The sequence below is a fragment of the Platalea leucorodia genome (genome assembly GCF_965183815.1).
Source record: "Platalea leucorodia genome assembly, chromosome: 3".
NCBI classification, from domain to species: Eukaryota; Metazoa; Chordata; class Aves; order Pelecaniformes; family Threskiornithidae; genus Platalea; species Platalea leucorodia.
The window spans coordinates 39,606,928-39,633,243 of record NC_138825.1 but is presented as its reverse complement, the minus strand read 5'-3'; the positions used below and the strand labels follow the sequence as shown (position 1 = coordinate 39,633,243).

Here is a 26,316-nt window from a genome sequence, read left to right as displayed (position 1 = left end):
GTGAGCTGCAAAGAACAGATAGTCCTGAGACTTAAATCTTGTGTTGTTTGCAGTCTTACACCTATTTGACTTATGCTTTAGCTAGTTTATCATGACTTCTTAGAGTTAATTTCTTTCTCCTTAATCTTTAACCTTATAAATCTTGTATTCAGGTGTTTCTGAAGTTAATCCTCTTAAAGAACGCAGCTTGCATGACAATTTTATTGACTTAATTTCAAGGCAATTATATTTTTAAGTACAGATCTTGAAAGACATCATCGTAATGTATCTATGGTGTTTTGCTTGAACAGTTGAGGTTTCTGTAAAATGTTGACTGGCTGTTACTACTTAACTGAAACATTTAATGTGCAGGAAAGTGATGACTCCTTGCAGTTGGTCAAAAATAACACCTTGGGGAGGACTTTCAGAAGTGGGTTATCAACACAGATATTTAGTAAATGAAGTTGAATTAATCCTGACCATTGCTTTTGGGAAGTAACTACAATCACTAGCCTGGAAAGACTGTTGTAATTAACTCAGCTGTAAATGGCTAGTTTTAAAGCTGTTTTCAGTCATACTCATACTGACAGAATTTTCTTACAAATGTAGAATTTTCTTACAAATGTCTCTAAACATGTAGAATAGACAGAAATACTCCTTCTATCTTTAACCCTGTATCAACTGTAACAAAGCCAAACTTGACATTTGTGTGTTCAGCATACATAAATTTTCTTGGTTCATTTTTATTTTTTGTTTGTTTATTTTGTCCTTTTTTCCTCCCTCCCCCTCTGTCTACTATGTAGAGAAGCTGCAGGCAGTTTTGCAAATTTCCAAGCCGCAAATGGAGGTCTATAATGACAGTACTAACCTGGCATGCCGCAATGGACATCTCCAGTCAGGTGGGTTTGGTTTTACCAGCGCCTATTGAGGGGATGTCTCTCAGTTTCTGGTGTATTACAGGGAAAAATATGCAATGCTATGCTCTGGCCCCACCAACTTTAAAAAAAAATGTTTTATATTTCTGTTTTTAAGGGCTTTGTATAAAATACATTCCATTCTTTCTATGACTTTGACAACACTGTTTTATTTTGTAGTATTCAGTTCTCTCTTACAATGACTGTCCTAGAATCCAAAATTATTTACTAAGACAACATTTTAAAAAATATTTCTCATGTTATATTCTTAAAGGAATTAAATTAAACCTGTTTTAGAAAGTGTCAAAGTCAATGTAGGGTATGTAGGTTATATATTGTGCCTACATAAGTAGTTCTTCCTTTATGATATTGTGAGAGTGGATGTGTATTTGCATTAAGCTGCTTTAAATTTCAGGGTTTTTTACTCTGAGAAAGTGATACACAATTAAAACAAAGGGGGGAAAAAAACAGCTCTTGCTTTTTGTCGAAGAAGGTTGTTTTTATCCTTTCCCAGAAGACTGCACCAGGAATACTAAAATACCAAAAGTAAACTTGTTTGTCCATACACAAGGAGTAAAGTTACTGCGAGGTTTGTGAATTGTCTTCAGGGAATGTTTTAAGCCAGCAGTAAGCTATTGTCACAACTGTGATCTCAACTGATAATTTGCACAGTAGGCTGTAATGAGGTTAAATAAAATGGAGAGCTAACAAGCAGTGGAATTCATAAAGCTTGTCTATTGAGTCAAGAGTAGTATACAGCTTTTAAAGTAACTAAGCTTGAAACTTAGTGTAAAGCATATGCTTTTCTTTTTTCTTTAGCTTCATTTTGAGTTCTGGAGTCATGTTACTGTTTGGTTTTATTCTTTCTAATGTAGGAGAATTTAAAGTAATGGAACTATGTCATGTTAGGCACCTTTAGATTACTGTATGTGTGGTATTTTTGTTAACTGCATTTGTCAAAAAGATATAGTTAAAATGGGTCTTCACTATAAGTTCCTGTGTAGATTAAGCTTGAGAACTCTTTACCTTAAATGATCCAGTACAACTCTTGTCTTTTTACCTGGGTGGCTAGAGATTGAAGGAACAAATACATACATATACACACAAAAGTTGAATCAGATGGAGCATGTTACCAATATGAACAGCTTTTTCTTTAAACTCTTTCCTTATGTGTTTTTGTACTTTTTTTCTCAATGTATCTCGGAATTGAATGCTGCAGGAGAAGGTTAGACTGAACTTTCACTCTTAAAACTGTTAATTTAGTTACTTAAATCTGTTGGTAGCAAAGCATAGAGTATCCATTGGCATCTACTGGAAATGAAGAAACATTTTGCCAGTTCAGTGGCAGATGTTTTTATTTACATAAATTCCTGTAGCAGAAGGTGGTTACTGTTGGTAAACTTGTGGAAATTGGTATTAGTCAGTTTTCCCATTTGGAGTCATATTCCTGGTGACTTAGGGAAGATGGATGGCTGAACTACTTTTGCAAAACTGTGGAGGAAAGGGGAGTGAAACAACTGCAAAGAGCTGTGGTCTTCTGGGGATGCTTTTTTCTGAGAAAAGTGTCTTCCGACTTCCTGAAAAGGAATGCGGGCTAACAGAGAAACTTTCATTTACCAGGCTCAGTGGGATCTGAGAAGAGAGAGAAGGACTAAAGAGCAGGTCATAAAAAAGAGTTAGGTACCAGGCATCTGCTGATTACTTTGAACAAGACGTCAAGAGGCTTGTTCCATTTCCATTTGCATTTATGTTGCCAAAGGTAAACTTTAGATTCGTAACTTGTGGAAGTTAGAGGTTTACCCAAAGTACTGAACTTCTCCTGCAGCTGTGGGGTCCCTGATAGTCCCAGGAAAGTCAACCTGTTAGTTGATGTCTGAATTTCTTAACTGGCTGGTGCCTACGCTCACATGCTCACTCTTTCTCACGCTCTCTCTGTCTCTTTTTTTGGGATGTGGGGGGAGGGAGTCTTGGTTGTAAGAACATACTGGTGCTACTTTTTCCTTAAAAATACTTCCTTTATACATGTAATAAAGATGGTATTTTCACAGGGACAGCTGCAATCATTTAAAAACACAAAGTAGATGACAAATTCTTAGAAAACTGTACAAAATCAGCTTGCAGGCTACTTGAGGTAAGAGGACTGCTGTTGCTGAGAAGGTAGAGGTGCTGCAGAGGTACTGAGCCACAGGGCTCTGGCATAAGCTTCGTTTTTCTATCTACATGAAGTATTACCTGCTCTGTTGCCCAGTCAGGCTGGGCTTTTGAAAAGTCCAGGATTTTATGAAGCGTGAAACATGGTCATTCATAGTTTTAACATCAAGAAAGTGCCTTTTTGCCTGTTCTTTGGTCAAAAAGTGCTTTGCTTTCTTTCATTTGCCTTTAAAGGCCAAAGTCTTTAAGGATGTTTTTGAGTCTTAATTCTGTCTGATACTCTATTCTCACAGCTATACTGCACATTTTTGTATTTCCAAAATGTTACTGATTTGAGATTCTTCCTTCTTTCAAGATACTACGCGTCAGCCTTTCAGACCAATTTACTTGATTCTAGCACAAATGACTACCTATCCCTGTCTTCGTCATTCATAGTTTCCTAACTTATCTAAATAGCTAGAGATTTTCCTTGAAAACTTATCTGATAGATTTATATTGTATATGTGTAATATATATCATAATATTACATATTACATGACCTCATTACAGCATTATCACCTGCCCTTCAGTTGCAGAAGGCTACGCAGTAGCTTGTCTTAAGAGTAATAACAAGTAGTCTTGACCCACAACTTTATTTTGAAATACATATTTATTGTTTAATATCCATCACTCTTGTTCTCATAGCAGTCTTAAGTTAGATGTAAAACAACTTAGCTGTATTTTTTTTTTTTCCCCTCAGACATGTGTGTTTTCCGTTGCATTGTGGGTGGTTGTTTTTTGTTTTTACATTAGTTTGGGGAGGAGATTATGCCAGTCTTGCCAAAGGCAGTGTTTGAGTTTTATGAACTTATTTACTGGGCATACAATACTGGTAGTATTACAGTAATTCCAGTGTACCATTTTACATTAAACATGTAAATCTCAGCATGATATACGATCAGAGAAAGCATTAAATTTCTCTTTATTACCACACCATTAGCACTGTGCAAGTAGCTAGTATTCTATCTCAGTTTTCACTTGGAAGGATTTGCTGGCATGTCATAAATAGTAGGCATATATTGGCAAAGTTTTTCAAGTTGCAAAAATTCTACTTGTAATACTGAAGTTTTTTTAAGGAGTTTCCCAAGTAGAAGAACAAGTAGCAATAAGATAGTTTTTGATACTGTAATTTGGCAACAGTAGATCTTTGACTGACGTGGCTGTGTCAGTTGAGCAAGGAGAACAACTGTGTCCCTGATCTGTGTTGCTGTGCTACCATTCGAAACATGGAACAGGTCCTTGTTAGTTGCTGAAGTTTTCTGTTAGGTAGGTTTTTATTACTTGAATGTACCTATTTGAAAAATCTGAATATAATCTTTGAAGGAATTACTATTTTGGGGGCCATTGTGAATGCCGATCCTGAATAACTAGCAATCTTCCAATTGCTGCATGTATTTTGCTATGCAATATTTGCAGAAAACGTATAGCTAAGCAATTTAAAGATTTTTTTTATTTTTTTTTTAATTTTTTTTTTTTCTTTTCCTAAGGCTACATACATAAGGTTATAGACAGTTCTAGACTGGTGAAATTTTTTTTCCAACTTGGGGTCCACACATAATAACTTCTCGTAGTCACTTTATAGCAGTTATCAATAGGCATGCATAAAGAATTTCTGAGGAATATTCCCTCATGATTTTTAAGGTTTCACAACTAAAGGCTGGAAAGTGTTCTGCAATACTGGAGCTGCTGCTGCTAATTTTAATTTAAACTTTTTTTTGGATGCTTAAGAAGTTATAAAACATCAGAAGCTTGTTTATTAAGATGTGCCTTAATCTGTTTTAGATGCACAGAAGAAATTATTATTGGTTCGCTTTTTAGAAATACAAAGCATGCTGTTATCTTTATTAAATAAGTAAGCTAGGGCTGCAGGTTTCGCAGGTTGTTTCTGTGTTTCCAGGTGTGTAGTATAATCAAGCTTCTCTTAAAGTTGTTCATACATATCCTTACTTCACTTTACCTTTAAAAACAGTTAAATATAATAAATGCATTTTAACATTTCTTTCTGTAAGGGAGTCTGAAATTGGGCACCTGTGTCTGTAGCTTATCACAATTTAACCAATAGAAAACATCTGACAAAATTTTGCTCCTTGCTTGTTCATAATTTGTTTTGTGTATAGTTGGATGATTGATTAAAATTGCAGGGATGATTTCGGGACCAGATAGTTATTACTTCTGTATGCTCTAGTGGCATTTAGCTTGGAGCTTTGAAGTAAATTATTCTGTCCAGTCAAGAATTACAGAGTAAAATCAAAATGACCAAGCCCCTATTACTATCCTATAAGTACAGATGAAGTAGACAATTGAATTGTTCAGTGTTCCAAATGCACTTGAAAAAATACCACAGTCTGTATTTGTGATTAGAACATATTTTAGGTACTTCCTTACCGTCTTATATGGAACGGTGAAACATTTGGCAAAAGGCTGCTGGAGATATTACAAAGGTTTTAAGGCCACTTGCAGCATATTTTCCATCTTTCAGCAGATGATAAATACAAATGGAAATGTGTTTTGGGGGTTTTGCATTTGTTACAGCAAAATAGGTATTTTACATAGTGAAATAATAGGGGCTGTCAGTCTGACAAGAAACATGCATGTGCTCTTAAACACTTCACCCTTTAGAAATAGGTAAACTTTAAATAAACTGTAATTGTGAAAAGTTTGATCACATTTTTATTTGCTTCTTCAATGAAAATTTGTATATAAAACGACGTTTCTCTGTGGAGTTGACACTGAACAACTATGTTCAAGAGTAGTTCCATCAGTGCTTCTTTCTGTGCTACCCATCAGGACTGGCCACAGAACATACGTAAACTTAGCGGTCTTGATTTCCGGAGGTACAGCTAGAGTAAATAATAATTTGTATATAAACCTTCCCCCGCCTCCCCCCCGGTATTTCCAGCTTTCTGAAATACTCCTTACCTGTGCAATTTCATGATACTCAAAATTGCAATGTGTGTGTGGTGTTCTCAATAGATGGGTGTAGTTCTGGGAAAGTGTGATAGCTGAGCAGCGTGTTAGGGTGAAGGTGATGGAGGAAAAACTGCTTTAGCTTTTTGAAGCCTTCCCATGTTGACTTTAAGCTGGTTGTGCAAGTGAGGCTGAAGGAGAAAAAGACCGCAACCAAAGTGCCACCTTTTGATTAAATTGGACCAGTCAAAGTGTTGAGTAGCTGGGTTTTTTAATAGGTTCGTATGCTGCTTTTGAGCTGGAAAGTTACTAAGTATGCCTAATTTTGAAGAGTTTTTGACTTGAAAATTCCTGTGCAGGAATGGTTAAGTAAATTTAATCAGCTCTGGATCTGTGTGTGACTTAGTCAGTAGCCAGTTTTGTTTTGGTGGTGTGTTTTTGTTTTGTTTTTACTAGAACTATCTTGCAGGTAAATGTAGTTCTAGTTCCCTTGATTTTTGCATGTTGATACATCTGCATTGTTTATGATGACCCCTGCAGAGTTTCCGTAACTCTTAAAAGGGGTAGATTTGTGACTGAAAAAAAGGCTTTAGAAGCTTGTTAGCCAAGTAGTTCAACACATGGATAACTGCAGGCTGTGTGAAGATTTGCTTCTGGTAGTATGCAAGACTTTTATGTTTAAAGAAGCTGAGAACATGTTAGTAATTAATTGATCCTTCCATGATACCGTTTCACTGAAGTACTCTTATTTTAATTTTTTAAACACAACATTCAAAACTATTAGGCTTTCTACTTAAAGTTATTTTTCACTGAACTGCAATATTATAAATTAAAAATTCTTTGTAGAGTCATTAACTTCCTTCAAAATCAGAGTTCTTTGGCCTGTTGCTTAAGACTAACAAGTCAAACTGAGTTGCAGATTTCTAAAATCATAGTGAAGAAACTTGTAACTGAAATCCATCTTGAACTTCATTGCCTCTGATGCCTTATTTCTCTTATCTAATCAAAAGGTTCTTTTAATTCTTTTAAAAGGATATAAAATAAGGCAGTATTTACAGTTTCCATCGCAGACAACAATACCATACTAGACAGCTTCCAGTACTGTATTCCCACTACAGAAACCCCCTGATCCAATGCTGTGCTCAAATCATTAACCAGCGTGACCAACCTGTGTGCTTGCTGTGGCACGTTCTTACCTCTTAATCTCTGTTTTGATGTTTTACACTTGCCATTTCTGTGCCAAGGAACCTTATTTTATCGTGTATCCCATACGGAGAATGTAGAAATCAAGTGCCATTTCACTTATGCTGGACCAAAATGGCCTTTTGTACTTTCATCACCTGTGGCCAATATGTTAAGCTTTATCTGTCACCTAATTTGAGACCTTCCTGCTCCATCATGGAGGTGAATTAGAGTAAGTGTGAATGCAATGTGTGGTGGTGTTTGAATTCAGTGGTATAATATAATATTTTAAGGCTTAATTTTAAATGTAGGAAGGTAAGCTGCTTCAGAGCTGTCCATTCAGAATTTATTTACACCTTGAGACTCCTGAAGTGAAACAAAGTTGCAAGAAAAAGCTTCTGGTAGTTGCTTGCAGGTATAACTATTTTAATTTTCCCAAATCAAAGTGCCTTGGTGAAGCTTCTGTGTGGAAGGTGCTAGATGGTGTTAGCTAGCATCCAAAATAACTAGCCTGCTAACATCACTTAAGGAATGAATGCTTGGAATCTAATGGCTTGAAATTTGGGGGTTATTATAATGATTATTTTTAGGAGTTCTTGGGAAGGAAAATCTTCTGGCTGGTGTTCTGTCTTACTCTGTCTTAAGGGATAGATGGTGTTGTTCCCTTGTTACAGGACTTAACTTTCTCCAGCTTTTCTAAGGTGGCTAACTAGCGTTGATTTTGAGAGCTCCTGAAAATTCAAAACTTAACTCTAGGAGAAAGATACAGTTAATATCCCCTTAAAAGTACTAAACCTCTTTAAAAACTTGTATTCTTCTGCTGTAATACTGCATTATACTTGTCAACAATACTCTCCTCAAGTTAGAATTTATGGTAAAAGTATGACTGCTGAAAATGTTCTCATGACATTGGTTTTCTTTATAGAAAGTGGAGCGGTTCCAAAAAAGAAGGATCCCTTAACACACACGAGTAATTCCCTTCCTCGTTCAAAAACCGTTGCAAAAACTGGATCCACAGGCCTTTCAGGTCACCATAGAACACCTAGCTACAGTGGGATATCAGCTACTTCTGTGTCTAGACCCGCACCTAATCCTGCAGCTTCAACTCATAAGGTATGGTAAGGATAAATATAGCAGTATACACCTGGAAAGTCAATGTAAATTCCAGAACAAACTTTGGATTTACTGCCTTTATTGCAGTATTGTAGTAGCAGAAAGTTTTGAGGAAAAAAAACTCTAAACCCCTAAATTTTTGGCCAAGCCTCTTGAGATAGGCTGCAGAGTGGATTTTAGAAATCAGGAGACATCGGGTAGCTGCATAGGCAAATGGATTTTAATTGTGATTGCAGTAATAAATGATAATACTTGTTTTGAAAATTGCATGGGAAACTGAGGGAAGCTTATTTAGGAGAAAAATAAATGTTACTCCCAGTATGTAAAAGATAGAGGGGGAAAAAAACCCTCTTACTCCAGAACTACAGATTTCCCCCCCACATGTTCCTTCTCTTCCAAAGTGTGCATGCACGGGTTGTATTGCAATGACATTGAAAAACAAATTATGGTTAGATCATGACTGAAATACAAAAGTAAGTCCTATACTAATACGACACAGAAATGCTGCATTTCTTTTGACCCATCTCTTTCCCTTCCATCCTTATCCTCCTCCTGCTACTCCCACAGTAAAGTAGAACGAACAGCAGAATGGACAGAACATAAATGTGGTTAAGCATTACTGCTGCTATAATATGAAGGCTTTTAAGTGTCCTGTTAGCAAAGTATGACAAAAGTAGGAATTCTTGCTTATAGGCATTGAGAATCTGAAACAGTTTGTGATGCTCTATTTCTAGAGTATGCTGGGGAAAATACCGTAGTTAAATATAATGAATTATCTTAAAAACAACAACAACAAAAAAAAAATCCCCAAACCAAAATCAAACCAAAAAACCCCTCTCCACTGGAACCTAAGATATTCTACCTGTGGCTGAGCATGATAGTATGAGTTGTAGCAAAATACAGCGTCAGAATATTTCATATGTGTTAACGTATTAGGTTTTACTGGAGCATATGAAACATAAAAGCAATTTTGTTAACGGTATGCTTTAAAAGTACCAAGTTGGTGGTTGTTTTTTTTTTTTCCCCCCTCCCCCCTCTCCAGGCTGCTCCTAAAAATAGCAGAACAAATAAGCCTTCTACTCCTACCACTGCTCCTCGAAAAAAGAAAGACTTGAAGATATTTAGAAATGTGGACAGTAATCTTGCTAATCTTATCCTGAATGAAATTGTTGATAGGTAAGTCTGAAGAAAAGTAGGCTTTTCAAGGCAGAAAAACAGTTTTTTGTTCAGTACAGCCTTGGTCCACTTGGAGTGAAAATTAGTAGTTTTTGTTTTGTTGTGGTTTTTTGGGGGGTTGTTTTGGTTTTTTTGTTGTTATTGTTCTTTCTTTGGCAAAAGGATGAAAATTCAGATCAGAAATGCTTATCTTTTTAAATGCTTAGCATTATAAGTTGTAGATTTCCTCAAAAGGGTTCTGTATAAATAGTCAAATGCATTAAATTAGTCAGCTGCAGCTGAAAAAGAGTATCTCATTGTTAGACTAATTAGTATTCCATTTCTTTGTTAGTGGGCCAGCTGTCAAATTTGATGATATCGCAGGGCAGGAACTGGCTAAACAAGCTTTGCAAGAAATTGTTATCCTTCCTTCTCTTAGACCTGAGGTAAGCAACTGGGTTTTGTTATCACTGTGTCACAGAATCAACGAAAGGTATTGTGCTTCACGCATGAAGTGGTGATTCTTGAATCCTGTCTTTACTGGTTATGATTGCTATAGATAGCTGTGTGGTGATAGCTGTCTTGGAAAAGGAGAATGAAGAATTTATGTGTTAAAATACTACCATGAAATTCCTCATCTTCTGGTTAGTCGATGTTGGAGAAAGTGACTGAGGCAATAGCTTAAAAAAAAAAAAAGCCCAAAACAAAACAGAAAACCCCTCAGCAAACCATAAACCTCTAAAAAAAATAACAAAAAAAAAGTCCTGAGAATTTGTGAGGCTGACTGTTCAGATGGCTATAGCTGTGTGACCAACCCTGTACGGACATGTAAAGGACAATGCCCATAACGGGAAGAGTGAAACAAATGAGACTTGTATAGGTGAATTAAGTCATGATACTATGTGATTTGAAAAATATTAAATTGGTGTTGTGGTCATGTTCTCTGTGTGGATGTTGGTTAGACATTCTGAAGTCTAGTCACAGCAGGAGAGGATGCAAAGAAGTGTAGTAGTGAACAAGCAAGTACACTGAGGTGTATAACATTTGAGGGCAGATTTCCTCTTTACTTGCCTGAGTGGAAATTGGTCATTTAGACTTTTATTTTATTTGTGGTAGCTGGTACCTCAGCTACTGTGACTGCCTAGATTCAGGTCTGGTCTATATACTACTGGAATTTTCTGAGCCACTTTTTAAAAAAATTAAATTGGTCATTTTCTAAAGCTGGACTTGCTAAAAGTTCCTGGGGTCTTGCAGAATTTGCATGCAATGATTTACTGCAGTGTTGATTATTCAAGCAAAATTGCTGTTTGTTTGCTTGTGGGTCTCTTGTCACATTGATGGGTGACTGGAGTTGCTCTGTGGTCTTTCTCTTTCCTTTAATGCAGTTTCTGGTTTTGAAGCATTGTGGGGAAGAAACCCTAAACCTGGCATAGCATCATAGGAATACTAGCCCTGAGGAAAACAAAGCTATGGCATCAAATATGAGTGCTCTGGTATTCTTATACAGAAGGAAAATGTCATTGTGCTGTCTCTGTTATTACAGTGCTTTAGTATGTCAAGTTTGTTGTTCAGTAACACTAATACAATGAGCTGGGTGGGAAGGACTTTGAGATGTGAGGCTGGGAATAGTTATGACTCTTCTCCAAGAACAGCTGATATTTTCAGTAAGGTCTTCTTTGTACTACTGTAGCTAGCAATGGGCCTGACCTTGGTGTAGGTTGAGATATAACAAGGACAGAGAATCCTGCAAATTTTTAAACGTTCCTTGGAAGAGAAGAGGTTGGTTTTATTCCTTGTAAATTAACATGGTAGATGTGGCAATTATAGGGGAATATTTAGTAAATTAAATACTACTTCAGTTTTAACCTTAATGAGTTTTGAGCTCAAATTCATATTTAAACAAGCCAATTAATGGTATTTTTGTAGGAGAGCAAGAGTTGAGGTGAACAAACAGAAAACACTGGCTGCAACCGTTTCAGGAGTAAGATGCTAATAAAATTCTAGCAATTAGTTCAGACTGTATTTAGTATGATTACTCTGTTAACAAAACTTTAAAAGCTTAGTGTGTCTCAGTGATAAATGGCAGTTGCAGCTGAACTGTGTAGGTGATGATCAAGGTGAGGGACAGTAGTAGATTTGGTCTGGACTATCAGAAAATGGTGGAACTCCCAAAGAACGATTGCAAACAAAAGGAGTCAGGCAGGGGATGCACATCGTGGTGTGCAGTATGGAAGGCAGAAACGCTTGAGGAATGTAGTTATCCAGGTTAACACGCTGCAATGCATTTGTAACATAGGTGGTATGTGTTAGTGAATAGGATCATGCTGGATACCTTTTTAGTGGTCAAAGTCAAGCACAAACCAAATGCTGTCAATGATGAAATAATAGAGAAAATGCATGTTGGTCGGTCATCTTACAAACACTACACTGGTAATGGAGCCGTTTGTTATCATGGGTATTCTGAAAAGAATTGCCTGCTGACAGTGGTGTTTAGACATGGTGTATATGTATAAAAGACTCCCTACTATTCCCTTTGGTTGGTTGTTTGGAATTATTGGAAGCTGGAATGGAGGGGTGAGTGTGAGACCAAAAAAGGAAATCCGAAACTCTTGAGGAAAGTGGTAAAGACAAAGCGCTGGGGAAAACAGGCTACTGGAATAACTAAAAGAGATGTACTCTACGAGAATTTGTAGAATTGCTTGCTGTGATGCTACATATGATGGGTGCAATTTTATAATGTAGGGAAGTTGAATCCAATGTGAAGTGAGAGGGAGGAGATTATGATCAGTAGCATTTAGAGAAAGTATGTGGTTGTTAAGTAATATTTTAAATAGCTTCGGTCAAAGCTTGTCTTCTCAAGTTTCATTTAATAAAAAAAAGAGAAAGATGAAGGGGTTCTTCCATATGGAGTTATGGAACTTCCATATGGAGTTAGGAACATTGCTTTAACTCTCTTGCTACACACCTGTATTTCCCCCCTTTTTAAATGCAATTGGTGCTTTAAACTTGTTAGGCTGGCCTGTCTTGTGGAATGTGTTACTGCCTTTTGTACGCCTTTCACAGTGCCTCTATGCACAGAATGATCATGACATAATTTAACTGTTGTGTGGGAAACGAGTGACGTGCATTAGGTCAAGTTAGTAATAGAATGTAGCTCTCTAAAAACCTGTACTGTTGTAGCGCTGCCGCTGTTGCTACCACTGCTAGCCAGTGAACCGTTCCTCGATCTTAAACCGTTTTCTTACAAAGGTAAATCAAGATTTTCTTTAAGTCATTGAAGGTAACTTATGATGATGTACTTTTCAGTTATTTACAGGACTTAGAGCTCCTGCACGTGGTTTACTGCTGTTTGGCCCACCAGGAAATGGGAAGACAATGTTGGTGAGAAAATTACTTCATGCATGGGTTGGTGTATTAAAATGTAACCATGATGAGAGGCTTTCAGTTTGGGTGTTGTAGTCATAAACTCTATATTCTTCCTGAATATGTGTTATGGTGTCAATTTAATAAAAAAATGCGAAATTGTTTTTAACTGGATTTTATGGGGGAGGGAATTGCTAAACTCTTATCTATTTAATTCTTTTCAATATCACAAGTAGTATTTTGAAACTTAAACCAGAAAGTCCAAATTTCATTTTTAGAGAGAGTAAAGTAACATGGTTGATTGTTTGTGTACAGCAGTGACTAATCACAAATGGTCTGCTCTCCACTAAAACATACTAGAAATGCATTTTGGAAATGGGGAAGGAGCACAGTAGCAAGAAAGGGGGTTGTCTCACTTCCACGCTGCTATGCAAAGAGCGTAAGTGCTGTAAAACTGTCTGGCTGCTGCTTGTTTTCTCAGCCTGATGTGCTAGATTCGGGGAACTGGAGTGAAATGGCTGTGCATCAGCCAGGGAGCATCGCGTGCCCTGATGCAGCTGAGCTGGGCGCATCATCCTGCATCACATGGTGTGGCTGCAGCTGCACGCTTCCTTTACTGATGCTGAAGCTGGATCAGCTCTGAAGTGCAGGAGTGTGAATGCTGAGCAGCTCGCTTGGGTTCATCTGTTGTGTTTTATGTACTGGAACATAATCTCTAATCACTAAAATTAAACTGTATAACCAGGGAATCATAATTTCTTGAATATGGTGAAACTGTTAAAGAAGAGGGTACTCTGTATGAGCGTTCTGGCTGAACTGATTCTTTTTCCTAGCGTTCTTCTGAAAACAGTTTTTGTATACATAGGGTAAGGAGAAAAAAACCCATAATTTTTAATGTGATTTGATCCAACTGCTGCCCTAAATTACCACCCTAAATTAGTTAAAACTCTTTCAGATGTCTACTTAGGATACCTTAAAAAGGGCTGGAGACTTGTGTTCTTCAGTAAGCAAGTTGTAGTTGGCTATGGAGGTGATGTGATTAGAGAAGTCTAAGGGACCCTGAAAATTCCTCTAGTGGTTCGACTGCTTATCCGTTCTTATTTGTAAGTTGCCCGTATAGAAGTTTTCTGTAGCATCTACAAGGTGTACCCTTTGAAGGAATAGGGGTTTTCAAAATTGTCAATCAGGATGTGAGTGCTAGCTACAGAAGCAGAGAGGTATCTTCAATGTGATGTTTTAAAAAGTTTGTTTTTTTTTTTTTTTCCCCCCCCTCCCCTAGGCCAAAGCAGTTGCTGCAGAATCAAATGCTACTTTCTTTAATATAAGTGCAGCGAGCTTAACTTCAAAATACGTAAGTAGCAGCTGTAAATTATATTGATCTGAAAACACACGTGCTGTAATTGGGGCTTAAGAAGGCCAGAGACTTCTGATGAGTCCTTGGTGAACTGTTAGCCTAGAGTGAACATAAAGTTTTTAAAAAGTGACTTGCAAAGTGAAAAAATTTGATTTGTGCTTGTGATACCTCAATGTCCAAGGATTTTGCAGTTCAAGATGACCCCAGCTGTCTGTCTTATAGATCATAGAATCATAGAATCATTAAGGTTGGAAAAGACCCTTAAGATCATCGAGTCCAACCGTTAACCTGTCACTGCCAAGTCCCCCACTAAACCATGTCCTCAAGCACCACATCCACCCTCCTTTTAAATTCCTCCAGGGATGGAGACTACCACTTCCCTGGGCAGCCTGATGAGTGGTTGTGGGTTTTTTCTTCTTTAAAAAGTAAATTAAGTGGGTCCCAGCTCCCTTTCACTCTGATAATTTAAGCACCAAAATCTCTCAACAACTCAATTGTGATCATAAATGAAGTCGTAATGTTTCTTTTAAGACATAAACAATACTGTCCTATGTAATATTGAACTAGTGATAATCTGAGTGTGTGTGAATGGACCAAGTGTGGTTGGTTATCAGTGAGATTTTCTGTAGGTCCTTATGTTAGCTCTCTTGTGATAAACACTTTCTAAACCCCCTCCAAAAACAGTTTATTGTTGTTTTAGGTTGGTGAAGGGGAGAAACTGGTGCGTGCTCTATTTGCGGTAGCCAGAGAACTTCAGCCTTCTATAATTTTTATTGGTAAGACCTTAAACGTTGTTGACTTTTGTGTACTTTCTTAAATATTTTGACTTATTAAATTGGAATAATCGGGTGAACTTCTTTGGGTAATCCTGCAGTGCAGAGCAAGTGTCTTGGATATGACCTGCTGGCTAATCAGTAGTTCCGTATAGAGCATGTTAGATTACTGTTATGTTTAATTGGAGTTAATAGTGGGAAGAAATGCCCTCAAAAACACAAACGCTGTACTACCTTTGCAGAGTAAGTCCATTTATGTATTAAACTTCAAACATGAAAATGGGTTTTGCTTGTCCTGAGTTGCAGTTTATTATCAGCAGGATTTTTTTTTTTTCCTCTCATCTGTGCTTGGTGTTACACATTCAAAGGACAACACATCATACGAGATTTTAAACTTTACTAAGATGTGTGTGTCTCCTAAGGAATAAAGATCTGATCTCTCTTACTGGAGCCCTATATTAGCAAAAGCACTTAGGCAAATATGAAGACTTTGATGCTGTATGCTTAATTAAGATGTATTTCTTTGTTTTTTAGATGAAGTTGATAGCCTTTTGTGTGAAAGACGAGAAGGTGAACATGATGCTAGTAGGCGTCTAAAAACAGAATTTTTAATAGAATTTGATGGTGTAAGTATTTAGTCTTGGGTATTGTTTGATTTAGCTGAATCGGCTAATGTAGTGGGTGCCAGTACAAGCTACAGATGAAGCACAAAGAGGATTTGGCTGCTGCGGCTTAGCTCTGTCTCCCTCCCCCCACACCTTGGTTGGCAAATAGATTTTTTCTATTGCTGTTAATTTTTCACCTGCTTACTATAGTATTCTGGAAAAGTCAGTCTGGGGTGAAAGGTAGTAATCTGGAGATGAGCTGAAATAATGGGTTGAAAGACTATGGACAGAGAAGGAAGGATAACGAATGGCAATAATAAAGGAGTTGTGAGAACAAATGTTATTACAGGGCAAGAGGGGCACTTGAGGGTTAGGCAGAGTTGAATCTTTGTAATTGCATGTTTTGGTGAAGCATATCTCTTCATTCTGGCAAAGTAAAAGAAGATTAAATAGTGTCTTTTTGTTTTTTAAGGGATATGTGTCACAAAAGCATGCACTGTCAAGGGGTAAGGTGAGACTTGAGGGATGAGGATTTCAGGCAGACTAGTTCAGATCACGGGTATACACAGCTCTGACACATCAGAAGGTTTAATTTCTGTGTTAGTATGCTTTTTGTTGAGCTATAAATTTTTTTTCTTAGCATCGTGACCTAGAGATGACAGGATACAGTAAGAATATATTTAATAGCAGGTGTTTAATACCCAGGAAAAGGAACCGGGTTTCATAGTTGGGAGGGGGAACAAATGAATATCAGAATATTTTTCTGTCACACAGCACCATTTTTTCTATTGAACAATCTTAATTTATATTCCACTAGCACAGTGCAATATTGCTACAGTGATGAAGCAATAGTAAATGAGGTACAGGAGGAGGAGATGGCTATACAGTGTGACAATGAGATCAGGAAAAACTTCTCCAAAGTGGCACGAATCAGGACAAATAATGCAACATGCAGAAATTATTATACACGCACAGTTTTTCTCTAAAAATGAAAAGGGGAAAATGAAACATAATTAGTAAGTTAGCAAACTTTGATCATACAATATTTTTGTGGAACTTTTTGGACTCAGTAAGGCAGCAGTGAACTTAGGTCTATGAAGGACTGGACACTAGGTGAATAATAACACGTATCTGATACCCAAGTGTTTTCTCTGAAGTCTGGAAGCTGTAAGTCTCCATATTCTTGGGTATAAAATCAAGTCTTGAAATTGAGTGATTTGGGGAGAAAATTACTGTGTCTGTGTACTATTGAATAGCTTCTCATTTTGATTACTGGCTTCTTGCAAGACCCCTATTAGATGAATCTCTGATCTGATGTAGTGGTTCTGGCTGTACCTTAGTCTAAAGTGATTCTCTCTTTCTCTGTAGGCTTCAAAACAACATTTGGTGTTAAAACCCACAACAGCAGAAAGTCTCTAGCTTTTTAAACGTAATTATCTCTGGATGACTAAACTTCTGGGTGCTTTTTGTAGTCTCAGTTTTCTCCAGCATTGTAACATGCAATTCCACAGCAACATTTGTGCTCTTGCCAGACTCCTTTCAAGGAACATAACTTGGGTAGAGTGTCCTGTGTTTACACTCCTTCTCTTTTTTTTTTCTTTTTACTTTTCCTAGTTTCACTTTACATTTACCTAAAGAATCTTTTAAAGCTAACTGCACGGGGAAAAAAAAAAAACATACAGTAAGATCCCATCAGTGTGCTGAATACATGGCAAGTCTTTAACTGTTTTTGTTGTAGTACTATTTGATATAAACCGAAAGCTGTCTTGCCTTCCTACATTATATAGGTGCAGTCTTCTGGAGAGGACAGGATACTTGTGATGGGAGCAACAAACAGGCCACAGGAGCTTGATGATGCTGTTCTCAGGTATCAAAATGTCTCTTCATTTGTTTGAATGCAATAATATGATGTTCATTATGAAGAGCAAGTTTTGCTACTTAGCGTCTTGCTTGTTTTAAGTTTCGGAATAAGTAGCAAAAGCCGTTCAGCAAGGTTAAATTATTTAACCTCTCAAAGAGGTGCCTATCCTCTTCTCTTTTGGGATACATCTGCATGAGCATGATGGCCTTGGAATTGTCTACATCAGCAGTACCTGTTGAGACCAAGTCAGCATTTTATAACCCTCTTGCATCTTATATATTGCTTTTTTATTAATTTGGATCTTAATGGCAGGATGAAGGAAGAAATTTGACCAGTGAAATCCAGTATTTCTTCTCTGTGAATATTGGACTTCTGATGTCCCATGCAACTACAGATCTTGCTGTAGATTTGCCTTAGGACTTTTTTGCTACAAGTTCTCATAGCTTCTCCTCTTTTCATTCTTGACTGAGGAAAATAGGCATGTCAGCACTGTCTGAACAAGTAAAACACATTTTTAATGATTCCAAAGACTTTTTGTGTACAGTGAAGAGATGCTTCCTTTTGTTGCTGGTAGTCAGTGGTATTTCTGCCTTTAGAGTGTTTCCTCTCCGGGAGGAGTCTCATAACTTCCAATAAGAGTAAGGTGACACCAGTGGCTTGTACATATTGTTTGGTTGGTTGTTGATGTTGTGGTACTCCCTAGAATTTGATCATGTAGGTGAAATTTTGACACTTGCCAAACCAAATGCTAGATCTGTATGCGCTAAAAAGTTATAAAAGTGTGTGTCTACACATGTATACATGTGTGTTTTTTTTTTTTAATAGACGATTCACCAAACGGGTATATGTGTCTTTACCAAATGAGGAAGTAAGTATTGTTTTCCATGCATGTTCTTCATTTTAAGATTAATTTTATTTAAAAAAGAGTATAAAATATATTTTGTAGGCTATTCTTAACTTTCCGTAGTGAATGATTACAATTTTGTGAATTAACTTCTGGCCTAGCTTGGCCATATACACTGTGCTTTAATTCTGGCGACTACCTTAAGTTTTTTGCATTTATTTTACACGTGTTAGTAGCAAGTCTGGTAGTAGCTACTCAGTATTTCTTGGCTAGTGAGGTGTTGCTTACATACTGGCAGGCATGGACAAGTCTGAAGTAGGGCTTGCAGGAGCATGTTTGGTTGGCTGGAGAAGAGTGTGTATCGCAAAAGATGAAAGTAGCTTTCTTAAAGTAATGTTTTTCAGCTCGACAGCAGATTAGGGCTTTTGATGAGGAGTCTAATGTATTCTTCTTGAAGTAGTTTGACCCTTGATCTCATTATTACCAAATCCCTATCTCTTGCCCTGCAGAGGTGATAGAGTACAGCCTACAACAAAAGCACTATAGGCAAGTTCTTCACTATAGTGGAGCACAACAGCTAACCTGATAGACGCGTAGTTTTGTTGTTGCAACAGAATTTTAAGTGTACCGTGAAAATGAGTTTTACATCTGATAAACGTATCTTCTTTTCAGACAAGATTGATTTTGCTAAAAAATCTTCTAAGCAAGCAAGGAAGTCCATTGACCCAAAAAGAGTTGGCACAACTAGCTAGGTAGGTATTTTGTAACTATACTAAATAAATATACTCATCTACTGCATTTGTTCAGACTGTTTTATTAGTTCAAAATGTAACTAATGGAAATCATCAGATAGTGACAATGCTTGCTGAGAATGAATTGTGTTTTGGGAAGATGGTCTCCTGTTGGGCTGCATATAAGCATATATAAAATCTTTCACATATATATATATATATATATATGCTTGTTCACATATATGCTTGTTTCACATATATATATATATATATATATGCTTGGTTTTTTTCCCTACACCACCTGGCTGGGTTTCTGTTGTTGAAACATGCTCATCAGTGCTTTTCTTTCTGAGGAGGAGGGAGGGGGATGCTTCTCTCCCTCCACCCATGCCCCAAGCAGTCCAGCTCTCCTCCCTGATGCAAAAAGGCAGTACCAGTTTTGCACTTGGCATGCATTTCTAATCAAAAGCAACTTTTCTTAGCTCACCCGTTGCTAGGTTTGTTGAAGGTATTACCAACATAGCAGAAAAAGCACTGGATAATTTTAGATTCTTCTCAATTTCATATTTGATTGGGAAAATGGGGGTTAAATGCCCTTCCTATTATGAAACTAAGTTGTTTTATGTTTTTCGTCACAAAGATTGACACAGTACTGCTGTTTGTCACCCTCAGAAGTTAAATATGAGTGTGAAGGAAGTTAGACTAAAAAGCAGGTAGAGCACCTAGAGCAGGAAAGAATGAAAACTGAGCATGAGATATCAAAAACATGCAAGTGGATGTACTCTGTTTCTGTTTGTGGTAGTACACAGGAGGTGAGTACAGTCTTGGATGTAGCATTTGTCAGCCTGTTAGTGTTAGTAACACTACAGAAATTTGTTTATAATACAACTGAATAAATTCTCTCAGGGCATATTTAGGCTACAGTAATAGCTAAATGGAGGAGAAAAACAGTGTCTTGGATTCTAACTGCAAATTTATGAAACAAATTACAAATGCAACTTAAGTACACTTTTTTAAAGGATTTAGATGCCTGCTCCATCTGCCATCTTTCTTTGTTTCGGAAGAGATAGGTATTTAACCTCCTTCATGATTTTGTGTTCCTTCACTCCTCTGCAACTTTTTCTATAAATGATAACAGAATTGATGATCTCCAGAAAACTGAGCTATGAAGCTCTTTTTGCTGCAGCTAGCCACTGCTCTACGAGCTGGGTGGGGCTTTTTTGTTTTTAAATTTTTCTTTCGGTAACCCTTACTACTTCTTTTCACTTATGTTGGCAGGAGACTTCTAATCTGCAAAGTATTTAATTGGTTAACTTGGAAATTAAGTCTAATTCTGGAAAAGCTCCCATAGAGATTGGGTCCTTGGTTTCTTCCCCCCCCTTGTGGTTCTGAGGATTTGGATGATCTGTATATCTGCCAGTCTTATAATAAAAACCAGACAGACCCCAGTAGATAACACAATTTATCTTCCTTTCAGTTCACTTATAGAATACCTGCACATTTACACTGTATTACTTCCCAAATCAATGTGAAGTGTGTGCAAGACACATTTATAGAACCTGTTTCTTTCTGAATAAGGACCTGTGCACTGTATTTCACTTCCAAGCTGAATTATAATTCTTACTTGAAGCTAAATGTGTAAAGTGTTCAAGCTTCTGCAGGTAACCACTGAGGCTGTGGCTCAGGCTGTTGCAGCCATCTCAAATCCCTCAGCTGGTTCTCGGTCATCAGCCATTCCAGGTGCCTGGGACGTTTCAGTACTCTGCTAAAATGCAGACTGTAAATTTGGAGAGTTGAGAAGCTTGCCACGTACTTGGAGAGTATAGTCTGTCTGTTACTAAACCTTCAACACTGAAAAATGTCTTCTACCAGAAATGATGCTGTCTATACTGTAACTTGCTAAGCAAAGTGGTGCTGCTTTTCAGATTTGTGTTTACTCTTCCGAATTAGTAGGATTTTGTACTCCCTGGAGTTCACTGGTCAACTGCTACCGTGGCTTTCCTTTAAGGGAGTGCTGCAAAACTTATCATTTATTTTCAAAACCAAACCCTACTGTTAGGTTTTTAGTAATGCCTGCTTTTGCCCTTTGTCTGGCTCTGATGTCAACTAAAAGTGCACATAGTTTTTTTCAGAAAACCGGTCGTGTGATCACATCCTAATAAATGTGCGGTATTGGGTTCTCATTGTATTGATTGAGTTGAAAGAGTACAGGACAATTGAGTTTTTGTTTTTATATTAATCTATGACAAATGATGACGAATTAGTGGTAGGGCATTCTCGTAACAGAAATAGTAAACATGCTTGAGATTAGTTTTCATCTACAAATCCAAGTTGGTTGCTGTCTTTTTGCTTGTCCTAGAAAGTTATTTGGGAGTTGAATATCTGTACTTTAAATTTAATCTGGGAAAGACTTAAATATAGATCACTTATGTTGAATGCACTTCTGATTTATTAAACTTGCAAAACAATATCAAAATAATACTTTTATGATTAAGTAACATTTTGATCATCTGCAATTAAGTTCATATGGTTTGAAGCAGGTTTGTTTTTTGGTTTTTGTTTGTTTGTTTTTTATTCTTCCTCCTTTCCCCCACTTTTTCGTTTGACAAAGAATGACAGATGGATACTCTGGAAGTGATTTAACTGCATTAGCAAAGGATGCAGCACTGGGCCCTATTCGAGGTAAGCTGCATAGCTTTTTATTTAGGTTTTGAAAAAACTCAGTGCCCTTGATATTAGAGATATTATATTTTCCTACATCTTTATAATGCTTAAACCTCTGAAATTAAGCTTTTTAGATTGGATTTTAGTCTGTTCCTCGTAATAGCATCTTTATAAGACTTACCTTACACAAACCCTTCAGTACCTCACCATGTGAAACAGACAATTTTTGTGTCTTAAGAGGAAAGCGGGGTGAAGTGTTTTTTCACAGATTTGTGGGTTTTTTAACTAGTGCATCTTTCCTAGGCTGGTGTCAGTTCTGTTGGATATAAATTATTACTTAATTAGTAATTTAATTAGTACTTAGTAGTACTTAATTAGTCAGAGACTGCTATTGGTCTTTATAAAAGTGGACAGATCTCTTTCAAGTCTAAAGGAAGGAAATACCAAAACAGAAGCAATTTTGTGTTTGTGGGGTTTTTTTAGATGTGGTTTGAATGGCATAGCTTTTCTTATTTTTAGATCTTCTTGATGTTGAATTGTGATCCAGATGACAGTTGTGACTCAAGTAGAGTTTGACCTAGATTTGTTCTTCCCCTGACATTTCCAACTTTGAAAAAACACAATTTTATTGCAAAGTGAATGCTTTTTTCCAAGACCCCCCCTTTGTTCTGTTTCACTAGCTAGTTCTTATGTGTCCAGCAGCCACATCTGAAGGGGCTGATTTTGTTTAGTGGAGATCAGTCATAAAATTTTGTGGAAAAAAAAGACTGTGAAGATTTGATGCTAGTTTCCTGTTTGTAGATATATTGTCCTACCTGACAGAAGGGTACTAAAGACAGCCAGAGCAGAAGTGTTCTGTAATATCAGCCTATTATGTGTAAACACAAGTTGCTGCAACTCTCTTAAATCATTTATGGGGTGGAGAGGTCTGTGCATATTTTGTGGGTGTGCTTGTTTTATTATTTTTTTAATTGAGTCAAAAATCCTATAGCATGCAGTTTTGCCAGTGCACTATCTCTTTGAAAGCAGCTGCTGGAAAGTAATGGTTTTTTACCCACTTACTTTCAGCTGTTGAGATTGTAAGGCACATCTTCCAAAATCCTGCATAATAACTGGGAAACAGAATTGCATTAAATAGCTCTCACAAGAGACACATGTCTTCTAAGACTTTGAATATATTTATTTACAGTGGTTGAATTAATAATGTATGCATTTAGGTATGCAGGCTTTACTTTGCTGACAAATCACTTCACATGCAAGTCCATTTTGAGGAGACACCATGAACTGTTGTGCTACCTGTTTCCTCCACCTGCCTCTGGCTTCCATATAAAACAATTTATTTTTTAAAGTGTTTTTTAATGTCAGCCTTGCTAATCCTGCCTAGATTCTTTTTCTTGCACCCTCAGAGCAAAAAGTTTGCTGCAATATGTTGATACCATAACAGTATTGCAAGTAAAAGAAAATGTAAAATGGTGAAGGATACAGGCATGATGAGATCCCACCAGTACTGCACGGAGCAAGGAGCACTCCTGTGTACCCTGCTTGGTTTTATTTCTGTATTCTTGGCTGACAGTACCTTTCTGTTTCCTGAAAATTGTGCATGTTTGAGGGGTTAGGGGGGTTGTAGGTACCAGGACTAATATGGGGGAAGGCAGCTCTGTTAAGCCTGTGTGCTGTTCCCCATACTTTTGATAGCAGACGTACTTCCTCCTCCTTTGTACTGTATCTGCAGTGATTCAGTGTGGGAACAGCCTGGTTGAGGAGCTGGTAAGTGGGGAAGAAGGAGGTAAAAACACCATGTACCTTTCTGTACAGGAGATTATGCTGAGGGAGAGAGGTGTAAGTTTTAGCTGTGGGTTTCTTTCAGAATAAAAGTGCTTTTAACATGCTTTAGTTATCAGAAGTGATGAAAGTTTTCCTATGAAACTCACTGATCTTCCTTTATTTTTACAGAATTAAAACCAGAGCAGGTGAAGAACATGTCTGCCAGTGAGGTATGCTGTTCTAGCAGTTGTATTGTCCCCTTTGAATAGAATGCACGCTCACCAGAAACTTTTAAGGTCCCTTTATTTACACATAGTATCGTACAAAATACCTAGCATAGTTTTTTGGGGGTATTGCCCTTTTTGATTACTTCTTCATTGAAGAAAATTCTTTACAAATAGTGATTGAGAAAAAAATCTGTCCTCAGATGTCTGAGGTTCTTTGTGTAGTTTGTTGGTTATCAGGCTTAACAGCACCTCTCTTTCTGACAGTAAGTCTCTGCTGTTCTTAGTTTCAGCTGACTGTCCTATCTTTTCCTTCGCGCTGAACTGCAACTTGGTCTGTTGCCTATCAGATGATGTCAGAGGCCTGGCTTTTATTTTCTCGCAGTGTTACTACCCCAAAACATTCCCAGAAGTATTGTGTCAAATGATTGATTTTATTTCTACCCTCACCCCAACCCCCGCGTCTTTACATAAAGCAAGTCATCATAGGGAGAACCTCTGAGGGATTTTAAAACAGATTTGTTTGTGTATAATACTTAAATTAATTCACATGGACTATCATAAAGCCAAAAGAAAAAAATAGTTTAAGTTCCTCACCACAAATTGCAGCTGTAAACACCAAAAGAAAAGGAAGAGGTTGGTCCTGTGTATAAAAGTTGCTGTTCAAATGTGTGTGCAAACCACAGTTACGTAGGGGAAAATAAAGCAAAACTTAATTCTCCCATTGCTTTCTATGTTTAGCCTGAGATCATGGCTAAGGCTGTGATAAGCTGAAAGGATTTGCTGCAAGAAGATGAGAACATCTGTGATAATTTGTTGTGAATGCAAGTTTACCTCCAGTAGCCTATAAACACTAGTTCCAAAGAAACATGGGGAATCTTCTCCAGTTGTAATGGTAATGCTCCGTTAATAATGAGACTGCTTGTTCCACACACTTTGGTTATCTCCCGTCATGTCTGGGCATTTCTCTCTATGGGAAATGTCTGCTTATAATCATGTCCTCAGCAAACAAGTGAAAGGCGTGTGTTGAATCAGAGAGGGTAGATAATTGGGATTACTTGGCTGACTGCGTGCTATGGTCTGAACACAGTTGTGGTAAGGGCAGGAACTTGCAGCGCCTAACTCTCCCGGCGTGCAGAGGTATGCCATAAACGTGTTAAAAAAATCCCAGGTCTTACTCTTTACTCAGTTCTGTGCCCTTGTATGCACCAGCTTGCACCACCTAGTGAAATAGGAAGTAATAATACAATCTCATGGGCTATTAAATAACAAGGCAGATATTATGATTACCAAATGTTCGTTTATTAAAAATGGTAAATACTGATGGTCTTAAATTACAAGACTCTTGCATCGGGTCATAGAATCATAGAACAGCCCAGGTTGGAAGGAACCTTGAAAGATCATCTGGTCCAGCCTTTCGTGGGAAAGGGAACCTAGATGAGATTATCTAGCACCCTGCCCAGTCGCATCTTGAAAACCTCCTGCGATGGGGACTCTACCACGTCCCTGGGGAGGCTGTTCCAGTGAATGGTTGCTCTCACCGTAAAAAATTTATTTCTTATATCAAGATGAAGCACTTGTAGAACATGCTTTGTTAAAAGTGAATACTGAAGTACTTCTTGAATAAGCTGAAGTACATAAACCACTTGTGATCCCAATGTCTTTCACTTTTTGTTTAGATGAGAAATATCAAGCTATCAGATTTCACTGAGTCTTTGAAGAAGATAAAGCGCAGTTTGAGCCCTCAGACCCTGGAAGCATATATTCGCTGGAACAAGGACTTTGGAGATACCACAGTGTGAAACACTACTTGAAGTGAAACAAAGTGCTGCCTGAGGAGCAATTGGTACAGACTACTGGAAAGCAGCCAGAGTTTACAGGACTTTACAGATCTTAAAGTATCTGCATTAAAACTTGAGATTAAGAAAAAATTACACAATGTGAAATGTGTTCATCAAAGCCTCCTTGCCATTTAGTGAGGATTTACAGTCTGTAAGTAAGAGCACAACAGAACTTGAGATAAGATGCCTAGCAATCCGATTATGGTTTGAACAATAATATATGTATTTTGTTTCAGCTAGAAGGCTCTGATGATATTGATCATTGGAAAACCTTTTCCCTATGTTGTGTGTGTGGGTTTTTTGTTTTTAATTTTGCCATGACATTGATGTCTGGCTTTCTTCCTTATAACTACTAACTTAAACTTGGAGGTTTGTAAACTTTGGTTCAATTTTTGACTTTTTTTTATCCTTAATGTGCCAAATAAAATAATTTCCCTATGCAGAGAGGAAGAACAGCATTGGGGAATTATGATTATTAAAATGTAAAAAGCAGCTGGTCTGTTATTATTTGTCTTTTTGTTTAGTTGTAATGTGACTGTATTGTTCACAGAACAGTTTCAAAGAAGACCTTTGATAGCAGAACAGCAAAAAAACCCCAACCCTATAAAACCAATTCAAACTGTCTTTTAAAAAAATAAATTACTAAATAAAAAAAAAAAGACTAAGACATTCATTTACTGGCAGTATTTTCTCTTAATGCATTTTGTAACGCTTCCATTGGTAGAATGTTAGCTTACGCTTATGGTGTAAAACTTGAAACCCAGCTGATGTTTGAGAGAGTAAGTGATGCTAATTGTCAAGTTTCAGAAATGATGTGTTTCTACTCTGTATTTTGATCTGTTTATGATAATT

The 26,316-nt window shown here is 37.3% G+C and overlaps 1 protein-coding gene across 7 annotated transcripts in view; it reads left to right on the top strand.

Moving 5' to 3' along the window:
• SPAST (spastin) overlaps positions 1–25,953 on the top strand; it is a 37,440-nt gene extending 11,487 nt beyond the window's left edge. For 4 of the 7 annotated variants that reach the window (XM_082307024.1, XM_082307021.1, XM_082307020.1 and 1 more), the window contains 14 exons: positions 783–878; positions 8,098–8,285; positions 9,328–9,461; positions 9,793–9,886; positions 12,747–12,821; positions 14,083–14,154; positions 14,858–14,933; positions 15,465–15,556; positions 17,323–17,402; positions 18,222–18,264; positions 18,913–18,992; positions 21,583–21,653; positions 23,589–23,629; positions 25,303–25,953. In XM_082307024.1, coding sequence (XP_082163150.1) covers positions 783–878; positions 8,098–8,285; positions 9,328–9,461; positions 9,793–9,886; positions 12,747–12,821; positions 14,083–14,154; positions 14,858–14,933; positions 15,465–15,556; positions 17,323–17,402; positions 18,222–18,264; positions 18,913–18,992; positions 21,583–21,653; positions 23,589–23,629; positions 25,303–25,425 — 1,265 coding nt within the window. In that variant the 3' untranslated portion in view covers positions 25,426–25,953. The remainder of the gene's footprint in view (positions 1–782; positions 879–8,097; positions 8,286–9,327; positions 9,462–9,792; positions 9,887–12,746; positions 12,822–14,082; positions 14,155–14,857; positions 14,934–15,464; positions 15,557–17,322; positions 17,403–18,221; positions 18,265–18,912; positions 18,993–21,582; positions 21,654–23,588; positions 23,630–25,302) is intronic. The other 3 variants (XM_082307025.1, XM_082307023.1, XM_082307022.1) reach the window with 1 other exon arrangement.
• Positions 25,954–26,316: the final 363 nt, after the last annotated feature.